This window comes from Botryllus schlosseri, chromosome 16 (genome assembly GCF_051294905.1).
Source record: "Botryllus schlosseri isolate E-star chromosome 16, Bs_hap1, whole genome shotgun sequence".
Taxonomy (NCBI): domain Eukaryota; kingdom Metazoa; phylum Chordata; class Ascidiacea; order Stolidobranchia; family Styelidae; genus Botryllus; species Botryllus schlosseri.
The window spans coordinates 15645530-15657758 of record NC_137251.1 but is presented as its reverse complement, the minus strand read 5'-3'; the positions used below and the strand labels follow the sequence as shown (position 1 = coordinate 15657758).

Genomic DNA, 12229 nt, shown 5'->3' with positions numbered 1-12229 from the left:
TCAATCAAACTCCCACTTAGGCCTACAAATACAACATAAAATGAAGAACGCGTTGAAAGGGACATGCTTATTGCACATCGCACTGTCAAAGAGAAATAGCCTGCAGAATTATCAGAACATGGGCACGCGAGGAAGAGACATGTTATTGCACTTGGTAAGGCGAAATCGCTTTGTCCAGATTGATCCGGCAACTCCAATACGCACATCACTGTTTGACAAGTAACAACTGCTTATATATACATAAAGGTGGTCAATAAGTTGAAGTGCACTGCATGTTTCTGATAGATATGTCACTGCTCGCCGATGTATCAGCCGCCATAGCTCAGTGGTTAGAGCACTGGTCTTGTAAACCAGGGGTCGTGAGTTCGATCCTCACTGGTGGCTCGATTCTATTTTGGTGCATTTTTCTCCTCATATACGGTGCACACCGTTGCTTTGTTTATGTCGATGAAATCTCGCCGCATCAAACAGACGCTTTATTGAATATAAATTAGAAGAACAGTCTCCAATTGTAAATTTGCATACCTATAACAGCTATAACGCTAGTCAGTCTTACTGATATATCTTATGCACTTACTAACAGGATTGGAGGCTCAAAAGATTTCGACTGTATTTAATACACTTACCGTGTGCCTTTTCCACGACTTCCATATTTCACCGGTCATCCAATTAGTCAATAATCCCGTCTCAGAAATAGGATAGCGGACTCATCCAAAGCATTCATTTCCACAGTATAATTTACGATGCGTAAGATACTTGCTGTTTGATATCACATAAATAAAGGATGTCATTCATGCATTTCTCGCAGAAAGAGTCCTAGAGTCACCAGACATTGTTTCCTTTCAGTTAGAATTCGGACACTAATCAAACAGTCATTGTTATGTTACTTTTTAGAGGCGGCGAATAAATAAAGCGGACAAGGTCCATGCAAATAAGTTACGGTGTCACAGGATGCATGTAAATGCTTGTAAACATAATATTGGCATACAATTTACCTGAGATGCAGATCTCTCTAGCGAAAAAACAACAACATTGCATGGAACAGAACAGCAATTTAGACAAAGAAATAGCTTCGCCGTTTTTCGATACGGGGTTGTTACACTAACAGGTGGTCATTTATATTGTAGCCCCCTTATAGTGAGATATAGTTACTGAACACAATAGCAGTCTCTTCTCATTCTGACTTCTAAAATCCAAATACATCGCCTTACATTGCCACGTTTACAGTAAGGCTCATGCTTAAGTAAGTACCAGCGTCACGCCACCAATAGCAGTTGCTGGAATCCCGGTTCGGACCAACTTCTATGTGTCGGAGGTTTCTCTGGGCTCCTCATCGTCGACCTCACTGCAGTTGCAGTCCATTAAAATGTCCAGACTGAAAGGGAGCCGTGCTACAAGTCGGCAGCAAAACCACGACGGGGACGCATGGGAGCGAGAGAGACTGACGTCTGAATGAGCGAAAGAATGAAGAAGTCGTCCACAACATTACCAAAGACAAAGACTTATGAACATTACAGAAATTCGTGTCGTGGTGCACATAGCCTGAAAAAGGCGAGAGGCACCACTGTTAAATGTGAAATAATAATAATAATGATAATATTGCAGAATTGGACTAGATAATTCTAGTTGTCTAAACGAATTAGAGCGAGATGCCAGTAATCTAATTCTAATCTAATTTTTGAAATGTTTCTATATTCTATACTCTAATTTGAATTCTAATCTAATTCCTGGTTTTCCGGAAAATACTACATCAGAACTGTATATTGCGAAACGGGTCAAGCATGTCGTGCCGACATTTGTCATTCTTGTTCTTACGTGAAAGAGCTCTGATTTGATATGAACTGAACTTCATTCAATGTCCAAGTTTTGGCGAATGCAGTAATCTTATTCTAATCGAATTCGGAAAAGACTTTGTAATTATAGTTATAATTCTAATTCTAATCTGATTTTGAAAGAAAAAAACTGTGTAGCTATGATTCTAATTCTAGTTTAATTTGGAAAAGCTGAAATTTTTCTATAGATGTCCGACTTCGATTCCATCCACATGTCCTACCCGCTGAGATGTGAGCTGCTATAATTTCAAGTACAGATCTACATGATACCGAGAGATCATTGAAACAATGGCGTTGGTCGGTGCTCGAATTCAAGTAGTGCTACTCTCCCCTGGCCGTAAGTTACTTTCCTATCATAATGTTTACAGTGGATCGTTACAACGCGCTAAGTGGGTCATCCGATGCTGGCAGGTCGAAAGCGTTCGGTGTTTGTCGTGTTTATGACTGATACTATTTGCCTGTTGTATTGTGAATGTATTTGATGAAATGTAACGATTTCGGTAAATCTCGGAACAAAGGTACAATTACACTCGAGCGATTTTACAACGGATATTTGGATTCAGATTGATACCTATACAGTAATATAGATAAATTATCCGCTGTAATTGAAACTATACAATCTTTAACATGTCAAGATTTGGTTAGTGGCCCGACTCGAAAATCCCTAACGATACAATCAATTGCTCTTAAAAATGGAATACCAACAAACTTCGATCGATCATCAAATTAGATTGAGATGACCTCATATGACCATATAGATTAGAGCAGTAATATTTAACATTTACTAACCCGCGCAACACTTACGCTAATCTGCAGGCGTTGTGCTGTGGTTGTTGTATTCATGGTGTTTGTCGACTACATGGTCATTTACACCAGGCCGATATACCTTATTTTTGATTCCGTAGCTGCCGACTTGTATCACGGCCCACATCTAGGCTTTTTTAAGACACCGCTTACGCGGATGATATGGCGAGGACGAGCCGAGATAAACCTCCAACACTTAGGTAGGGATTTTGGAGTCGACCTGGGTCGGACTCGAACCCATAACCCATTGGTGTTGCAGCTGTGGATTATAACACTACGCTATCTCGGCACACTTTCCGCAAGCCTTGGTGGAACCCCTACGCTGAGTCATAGAAGCAATAATTTACGACAATAATCTAACTAATACATTACCTTTAATATAGATTACTGGTTGTACAAAATGAGCTGTGCATTACAAGGGTGTTAAAAGAACAAAACCATTAAAATATAATTTTCACACAAAACGAGAACAATATAATGAATATTGCAAATCAGCGAAACTTCTTCTTGGGTGTCTGTACGTCTTGACCTCCAGGTAACCCTTGAGACAGTCTCAGCGAGCCCCTCGTGTTCTATGCAATAACAGTTAAGATCCACTGGATTAGAGCAAATGACAACTGCCGATTGCTGGGGCTCCGCTATTATGCATGTTGGGTTGGGCATAAATAAACTTCGACAACTCCAACTTATTATTAGTAACATTACAACGTCGATTCGCAAATATTTTTATTGCCGAATACTGCAATATGCTAGGGGCTAGGCGTACGCAGTAACACCTCCGGGTTACAAACTACACGGCACCGTAGCGGTGCAGATGGGGCACGATAGTCGTTTCGAGTCATCCCACCGCTTCTTACACTGTGTTACGTGCGAAGCTGCGGAGCTACACTTCTGAACCAGCAGATAACACGTTGTTCCCTAACTAGATATCACTTGCGGTATCTTATCACAAGTGACGCACATATGCTAAGAAATCGACGCCACAACGTCTACAAGAACTTGGCATATCCCTCATCAATTACTATTGTTAGATGTACAGCACGTTGGCAGTGTTATACTAAAACCCCACAGTCTTTCCATTCATGCAATAACTTGATCAATAAAATTACAAGCAATTGCCCAATGCCCACATTTTACATGGAACAAGTGCTCAATTTTTTATTCATAAATGGTTGCATTGAACTTGATCTACTTTAACTCCTATTCTGACGATAATAAACAGAACTCCGCCTCATGCGCCTCTTAAAACTTCATTGTTTCTGTCCGAAAAGGACCACACAGGGTCCCACTCGAATAGCAGTTACTAGTTATACAAACGTCATGAATAATGTACGTGGCAATTGCTCCAGAATAATTTCACTTTCTCTACAGTCGACTTCCGATTTCTGAAGCATTTGCCTTGCATATGAGCCAAGCTATCTATATTGCATTAACACCAGTCAAGTTCAATGCGAAATAGTACTGCACACATAAAGTACAGTTTGGACCCGGACCTAATACAGATATTTATTCGCAATTCTAGTTCAAGTTCAATTCGGAAGCTGTCGCAATACAATCAGGTATCAACTTCAGAGAACTCAAGACCTCCATTCTACTAATTATAATATTTCGAGTTTCGTTGTCACAACAGTCTGCGCAAACCAAAAATCACTACAGGACATGTATCTGGTTATTGTTTTGAGTTCTTGTACTTCCCCACTTGAACGTTAACGAGGGCTATCCATCTATCATAGATGTCCTTTCCAGCAACATTTTATTGAGCGTGTCGCGAAACACTCAGTGAATTCACTGTGACGTAACCCTATGCGCTAGAGTAGTACCAATGTGCCATTAGCGTCAACTATCGTCATTGCAGCTATGCGCTATGGCTATCTGGAGCTGCATATACAAGATACGTACGGGTACGCCCAGAATCTCATATTTTATCAATTTGTGATGTCAAACTACATATATAAAGCCACGCGGATTGCGGGCAACAATCTCTCTCATTCCAGGCGTCAATATGCCAGGTTAATTTTAGCGCAATTGACTGTAAGACCTTTCAATTCTATTTCACCTGACTGCAACTACCGTAAATTTGGCATTCCGTGAGTAAATGATACTCGGGTGCGTTCCAACGATACGAGATACAAAAGCGTTTCTGAATTTCGCTGTCACCTACGCTGTCATTCGATATAACAGTTACCGTCATCGTCAGCAATGCCGTACTACTAACTATCAGTCGAACTCATTCGTAAGCTGAACTGCTAAGACATTGTGTATACTGTATAGTATAACTCAATTTAAATCTGTCGCACACGGCACACACATACAGGCTTTATTTGGTTGAAATTGTGTCATCGTCGCCCAGTGAAACAGCCAACAAACACCTGATGTAGCGAAGCGCCCTACAGCGGGCCATCTAAATCGGACAACTATTTCAACACGCCCATTTCGATCATGGTAGTGGTAACTTAATTAACAGTAGATTGCTAAAAAGCGACAATTCAAAACGGCTGGAACTTGTAAGCCTTGACAACTAAATGAAATCCTGCGAGTCCTCTCTCTCTGTCAGCTCTTTTGTCGCGCGAACTGTAACCTGAGAACGAAGACTTGACATATGAGCAGAAAGTGCAACCACTGTTTACGACTCATTGACTTTCTGCATCCCTGCGGTGCGAGATCGACACTTGATATCGGCGCTTCGGAAATTTACGGTGGGCTATCATAATGAAAGGTTTTTGATGGGAAGTGAAAACATAACAGATGCAAATATGCCATCCGTGATAACCGAGCCGTTAGTAACTGCAGATTGCAGCACGAAAATGACAACTTCTAGAATCTAGATACTTCTGCAAATCCAGACGAAGGTTTCTACATAGAGGTTGTGCAGTATCTAAGGTATAGCTTTTGTTCCAGATGCAGACTCATCGACATTTGAAACTAGCGAGCGTACGCAATTACTACAAGTCAGTCACACTAATTAACACAGATTGCTATATGAAGTCCTCGCCTATCTACAGAGATACCAGTATAAAATGTATAATGCGCGTCTCCAAGTCATACTATATCGCGCACTGGGCTCTCCGATGATAATTCCAGGGAAGGTCATGGACCCAATGTGTCATCACGGCGAGTTGCTTTGAAAATTATAACAGGTACAAAAATAAGATTCATGGTATTCAATGGTTGATACTATAGTTTGAATGTCATGATATTTACGTTTGTAGAAAAATAATATTAGTTTTGCTCTTCTCCCCTTCACTCCGAAATCCATCATAGCAATCTGCTACATCCACGACACCAGAGTCCCATAAGATCAAGTCTCTAAGCGGCACTGTGTCTTTGATACTTATCCACAAATGCTATCTAACCTAAGACATCTGCGAACGCCACCAAACTAGTTGCTGCATCACAGCAATATAATGATCAGATATATTGACTATATAATCCTTTAAACCCGGTTGTGCAAGATCATTTGGGTTCAACCGCGTCTACGCTGATCATGTAAACATTCTTGATTTGCCTCCAAAGTATATAGGTCTAACTTTACATTTATTTTATACCGCATCAACTGTCGAGATAATTACCAAGCCGTATGACATGGGACTCATTTTCATCACCTTCAGCGTGACAATTGGATATGTGTCGCTCCCAATGGCCGTATTATTGGTTTTTGGTACTGTCAGACACAAATCTGCTATTATATCGACCGTAATTAATGTAATTATTATTGCGAACATCCAGGCTAGAAATGACTGTGATCACAAGGAAGTAACTGCAATCTAACCTACGAATCATATGACACTTTGACGAAGGTCGTGAGATAATCTTCAATCTTTTTCTTGGTCTTGGTAACGCAACTTATTGCCGAACAATATACGCTATTACGTAGGGTTACCATATTTTGAGATCCTAAACAGAGGACACTTTTCATCAATTGCGAAAGCTTCAGCACCGGACAGGAAACCTGGTTATTTTGCAAATTTTTTCGACCGATAGTACCGTGTTGACTAAAAATAAGGTCAGCACTTTGAATCAACGCCCGACTTACCCCATTTCTTACGAAACTCTGACGTTAAATGCGCCGGAGTCGCTTTTTCCATGGCATTGCAATCCTCTTCAGAGAAAAAGAGGAAAAATTTCGAAAAAATAGGACATTTATAGGCGTCCTCCGAGGACACTTTCAATTTATTGAAAAAAGAGGACAAATCCTCTTAAAAGAGGACGTATGGTAACCCTACTATTACACCTGCACTAAATTAGGCTACAAGAAAGATACAATTAGAATCTTTTTACCAAATTATAATCATGACTTTCTTTATCTTCTGACGAAACTTGGATCAACTTGGATCAACTCAATATTCTATTATGCACAAACAATATCTTCTCGTTGCCACGGATTTCAAAGAAATTCAAACTCAATCTCACCCAGACCATGTAAAATCTCGATAGAGTGTTATTACTATACACACATTATGTAGCAACAAACTGCACAACATATATATATATTACACCAGGCGACACCTGGAGATCGATACCAGGGTATAACAGGAAACGATGATACACTGGATATTTTTAACTGTTGAAAATGAAAACTTAAAAGTGACCAAGAATAAGGTAAATAAAGATAGACAGCATATTCGGTCATCGTCGACATTGGTATATAGGGTTTCACTTAAAACAAACATATTTAAAACATTGCCCTTGTTTAAAACACGTTTTGCTGTTTTTTGTTTTGATTTTTTGTTTAGACATGACGTCACGAACCTTCAACTGTGATGTCACAGTGGAGAGGCATTGACATTTGAAAATATAGGGTAAATATGGCTCCTTCGACGAAAACGGCTTCCGACCACTGCCTTAAACAGACCAAAAATATCTTTAAGCAGGACTATCATCGTTTTGCAGAATTTTTACGGTCGGCGGTCATCATCATCAGAACGCCCATCCCGTACCAATGATCTATATCTATTTATGATCTATATATATATATATATATATATATATATACTGACAGTTTTGAGCGGTTGATGGCATATATCAGGGGGGCCAACCTTTTCGGTCAAAAAGCCAGATGCAATTTCCCAATCATTGCGCGGGTCACTTGATTGTTGATAAACTTTTTTGGTCGTCCGATAGGAGCGAGCTGGATTTGGTAACGGTGAAAACGAGACTTATAACGCATCAAAATCGATAATATTTATGTGATGAAAACCTAGTGTGCAATCATTACCTAACCGCTCTAAGCGCAAAAAAAACTTTCAAAGTTAATAAATTAATTCGGCCAATGATATTGTTACTTGCATGTATTGTGAGTAGCCTCTGTATACCGCTGAGCACCTGTGCATATCAATATCGAAGGGTTTGGCCAGCATTCGTCAATCATTTATCCAGTAACAATAAATTGCGGGAAGAGCGAAGAAAATTTTTAAGTTAAATAAATCTCTATTATATAATAATATAAGAAGATCTACGAAAATGTGACCGCCCCTAGCTACGCCATCCGCCGGAACTGATATTTTAGTCATCAACATCCCTACTTTCGCGTTCACGATAATCAAAATTTCAGCTGGCTTGGCAAGTTCACAATAATTGACTCGGGCAATATACATTCTTTGATAATATAACTAATTTCGACAACTACCTCGCGGGTTACTCAAAACCTTCTCGCGGACCAAATATGGCCCGCGAGAAGGGGTTGGCTACCCCTGACATATATAGTTATGAGAGCGACACGCAAAAAACGAATTTTAGGGGACATAAATATCATAATATTTGCAATGGCACAAAATATTCGTGCCCATGCTAACATGGTTTCTTGTTATGCTCACACACACATATATATTCATTCAACAATGATATCGTTCTTCAGCGGATTCTTGCTTCTCATGAGATGAAACAATTCAAGGTATAGCTCATCATCATGCGGAACAACGTTTTTGTTTAGCGAAAGTTTCAAAAGACCAGGTGTTACATAGGCGAGGTCCTCGCTTTCTACATAACTTTCCTGTCGTTTGATCGATGTCAATAGGCATTTCAAGCCGTCGCTGCCAATCCGATTTCTCGCGAGATTGAGTGACAGCAGTGTGTTACACCCGGGCATGCAGATCTTTCCTTCTAGGATTTCAATGCCTCTACTTAACAAGGGATGCGACTGGTCGTTAAAATCTGAGGAAGCTGTGTCTCCGGTATCAAGAAGTCTGCCTCTACCGCTGCTTTTGTTAGACTTCGCCCGGACTGTGGTACTAGGAGTTTTCGGGGGAGTCTTGGAACTGTCTTTCTTCGGTTTATCGTACTTTTTCGTGGGTTTATCACCGGCTTTACTTTTCTCTCTTGTACCGAGACGATTTTTGTCAGCTTGCAATACACGATTGCTTCCTGATCTTGCTCCTCTTTTTGACCCTTGGGACGACGCTGTCCTTGGTATCACAACGCGGTGCGACATCATTTTTCTTCTAGCAACCACTTCTTCGTGCGAGAGCACAAAAGTATTTAGACAATCGGCTAAAGATTTAGCGCCTTCATCTGAAATCCTGTTTGACGCTAGAGACAGTGACACTAAAGACCTGTTCATTCGTAGACCGTTCGCGATAGCGATTGCTCCTTCATCAGAAATGCGATTGAAAGCTAGATTCAAGTTTTCAAGGTCTGGCGGGACGCGATGCGGCGACCCTAATGCTTCTCCGATTTTTTTAGCACCTGCGTCCGTAATCTCGTTATTACGTAGTGACAAATGCTTGATGCTTTTACCCATGAGGTCTGCGAATGGTTCTGAATCCGGAATCGCGTTGCCTTCGATAGCAATTGTGTGTACAGTTGGCGTCGCTTGTATAAATTCGGTGACTTTGTTAAAAGTTTCTTCCGTGAGTCCGGCGTTCCATAAATTCAAAGTCGACAGTTTATCAAGAACGCAACGCTGCAAAACTGCGATGACATCGTTAGTAATCGTCCAACCTTTTACGTGAATTATTTTCACGCTTGTACGTTTGGCGTGCTTTGTATCATCTCCGTCTAGTTCAAATTGGATGTTTGGTTTAAAGAATTCACGTTTATCCACGACGTGATATGTATCAGGGGAAATAGCACAATCTTCTTCTTCTCCGTGACATGAAGGCTTCAAATCTTCGTCTTCCATGAACGGAGGATGCCTCCTCGGTCTTACGATAGGTTGAGGGATGCTTCCGTCGCTAAGTCGTCGCCATATCTCGAAAAAGTCATCCTGGAAATTCCCAGTGCAAGTGTAAGGCTCCGGAGAGAGGTTCCAATTGGAAGCGCTTCCTTTTAATGGTCGCTCACCCCTTCTGCCCATTTTTGTCTGCTGATTTGAACGGAAACAGTACTTTCAACCGTAGGCTACGTCTTTAGGTTATATCTAAGTGTGGCGGAAAAGTGTTGCATTTGATTGTTCGGAAGTAAGGGGTATAGTTGTATTTGTTGTAGTTGCCCCACCTATTGTGCGCGATTATGTAAACTGAAATGCCACTTGAGCATGGTAGCGTCGTGAACACTGTGCGATACAAAGAGTTGTTTGCTTTTGTTATTGAAGTGATATCATGATATCATGATATTCATATCTGATTTTAGCTAGGCCCCTACTTTGGAATGCTGGTATAGTGAATATTAATCATGTGGTGTTGAAACTATACTCGCGCAGTGGTAATCACAGTAAATTTCTTCCAACTATAACGTACAAATCGAACCAAACCTAGAAAGCAAGGATATTAGGATACCCAAAAACTAAATCTCATTCAATTTTCATAGATTCCACACGAGCGAAAAGTAAATATATTATAAAGAATTTCTTAGATTCCCACTGGAGTTAACGGCACGTAAACCATTGATAGTTTCCTAGAAAAATCATGAATATTTGAAATATCATCTGAAATGCGTCGTAAAGCATTAAATCATGGAAAATCTCAATCTTAACAAGCAAAATCTGTTATTATCAACATAGAAATTATTTGAAATGCTATGAACATTCGATAATACAAGCTTCACTCTGATCGAATATCTGCCGATACCTTATTCGTCTGACAACCGCTATTCGCTATCAACTAATACGAGAAGTCAACGACAAAACATACTTCAGTAAGTCTGTTATTATTATTTATCTACCCTTCTATTCATTAGGATATAGGTAGGAAAATACTATGAGCATTGGAGCAAAACCCTTTGTTATCGCATTCTACCACCCATTTGACTAAATTCGTGGGCCTACTCATATTCTGACTATACAACAATCTAAAAGATAACTTGAGCTCCACATTATTTCACGCTCCTATAAGGGATATTACTGACAGGTCCTAACTTGACCGGGGTGTTGTTATTCCAAGCACTTGTGATAAATTGAAGACACGACTGTATCAAATCAATATGTCAACAGAACGATACGTTCAAGTAGTGAATGAATATTGAAAGTGCCCATTGTGCAAGTCCAAACAGTCTGGTTGCTACAGAAAGGTAAGCTATCATAACATCTGTTTTCTTGTCATACTATAATAATAGGTTACTGTTCGGATGAATGAATGAATCTAACGAATTGTGGTCCAAGACTGCTAGCGAAGCTGGCCGCATTGAAAGATAATCTCGCGGGCAACCAATGGGAAACTTCTCTATAATGGAAAGTCGTGATTCCACGTACTAACCAATCTAATTTTCCAGTGTACCTGGCGTACTTTTGGTGATCTCTGTTTTTTTTTTGAGACTCCAAATATAATTGTCTTCTAATAAGGAATTAAGCGAAATTGCCTAATTTAATTTCAAGGGTAGTCGGGAGTAATCACTATCTAATCCAGTGGCTCCCAACCGGGGGGGCGGCAGAGGGAATTCCCCCCTTGGGGGGAATCTGGCTTTAGGGTTGCATGGGAAAATACACTGGGTTCACAAGGTCTTTAGATTTTTATGGTAGAACTGTTAAGTATGAAACCAGCTCTTTACAATTGTATGCTTCTTTGGCGGTTTCGTTTGGCCCGTGACAACCTCTCGACCAAATTGCTACTGAGCAGAAAAAGTCAAGCCGAATTCAGCACAAGGCCGCTGGTGAAAATGTTTACCTTTTTAAGCCAACATATGAGCTAACGTGAAAACATACCAAATTCATCGATTCAACTCAAGGCCATAGCAAGCGGACTTGGCGATTAATTTTTCGTCGGCGGCTACCCGACCGGCAAAACAAAAACAGGTCAAATTTAGCTGTACAGTAGGCCTACCAAAGTGTAGTGCGGTCCGCGTTCGACATAGTTCGGACATATTTGAATATGCTTGGCCAATGGCCATATATTGCTCAGTCAACAAATGGTTGTGCATGAAAAAGCACCTTTTTAGTCACAGGCAACTTTTTCATATGGGGGAATTTTAGCTCAAATATCGGCCAGGGGGTTGGGAACCACTGATCTAATCAAATCAGCCATCTTCACATCCATGTATTTTACGATTCATACGCTTGAAAATCCGTTTATCAGCAGGCGTGTTACCAATCACGTAGAACAGTGCTTTTCAACCTTTTTGAGCTTCATTCGCACTTTCGTTATACAAAAAGAAGATGAAAATACAACATTTATTTGTTCATGTGCAACAAATTGCTACTATGTATCTTAAGCTATCAAGTTTCT

At 40.3% G+C, this 12229-nt stretch overlaps 2 protein-coding genes, 1 long non-coding RNA gene and 1 other non-coding gene across 5 annotated transcripts in view; 2 read left to right on the top strand and 2 right to left on the bottom strand.

The window, feature by feature from the left end:
* The window catches only part of LOC145458973 (uncharacterized), a 57342-nt gene extending 56558 nt beyond the window's left edge, over positions 1 to 784 (bottom strand). The window contains exon 1 of the mRNA XM_080337487.1: positions 627 to 784. Coding sequence (XP_080193613.1) covers positions 627 to 651 — 25 coding nt within the window. The 5' untranslated portion in view covers positions 652 to 784. The remainder of the gene's footprint in view (positions 1 to 626) is intronic.
* The window catches only part of LOC145458412 (uncharacterized), a 222961-nt gene that overhangs the window by 103647 nt on the left and 107085 nt on the right, over positions 1 to 12229 (top strand). The gene's annotated exons all lie outside the window — the stretch shown is intronic.
* Trnat-ugu (transfer RNA threonine (anticodon UGU)) lies at positions 312 to 384 on the top strand. Its single transcript has one exon. It is a non-coding gene; the product is annotated as a tRNA-Thr (tRNA).
* Positions 6908 to 10578, bottom strand: LOC145458974 (leucine-rich repeat-containing protein 71-like). The gene has a single exon (XM_080337489.1). It carries the CDS (start codon positions 9925 to 9927, stop codon positions 8464 to 8466), a length of 1464 nt encoding a protein of 487 aa, XP_080193615.1. The 5' UTR covers positions 9928 to 10578; the 3' UTR covers positions 6908 to 8463.

Bases quoted from the DNA above. Each gene is read 5' to 3' on its own strand.
- LOC145458974 (XM_080337489.1), bottom strand. From the start codon at position 9,927: ATGGGCAGAAGGGGTGAGCGACCATTAAAAGGAAGCGCTTCCAATTGG.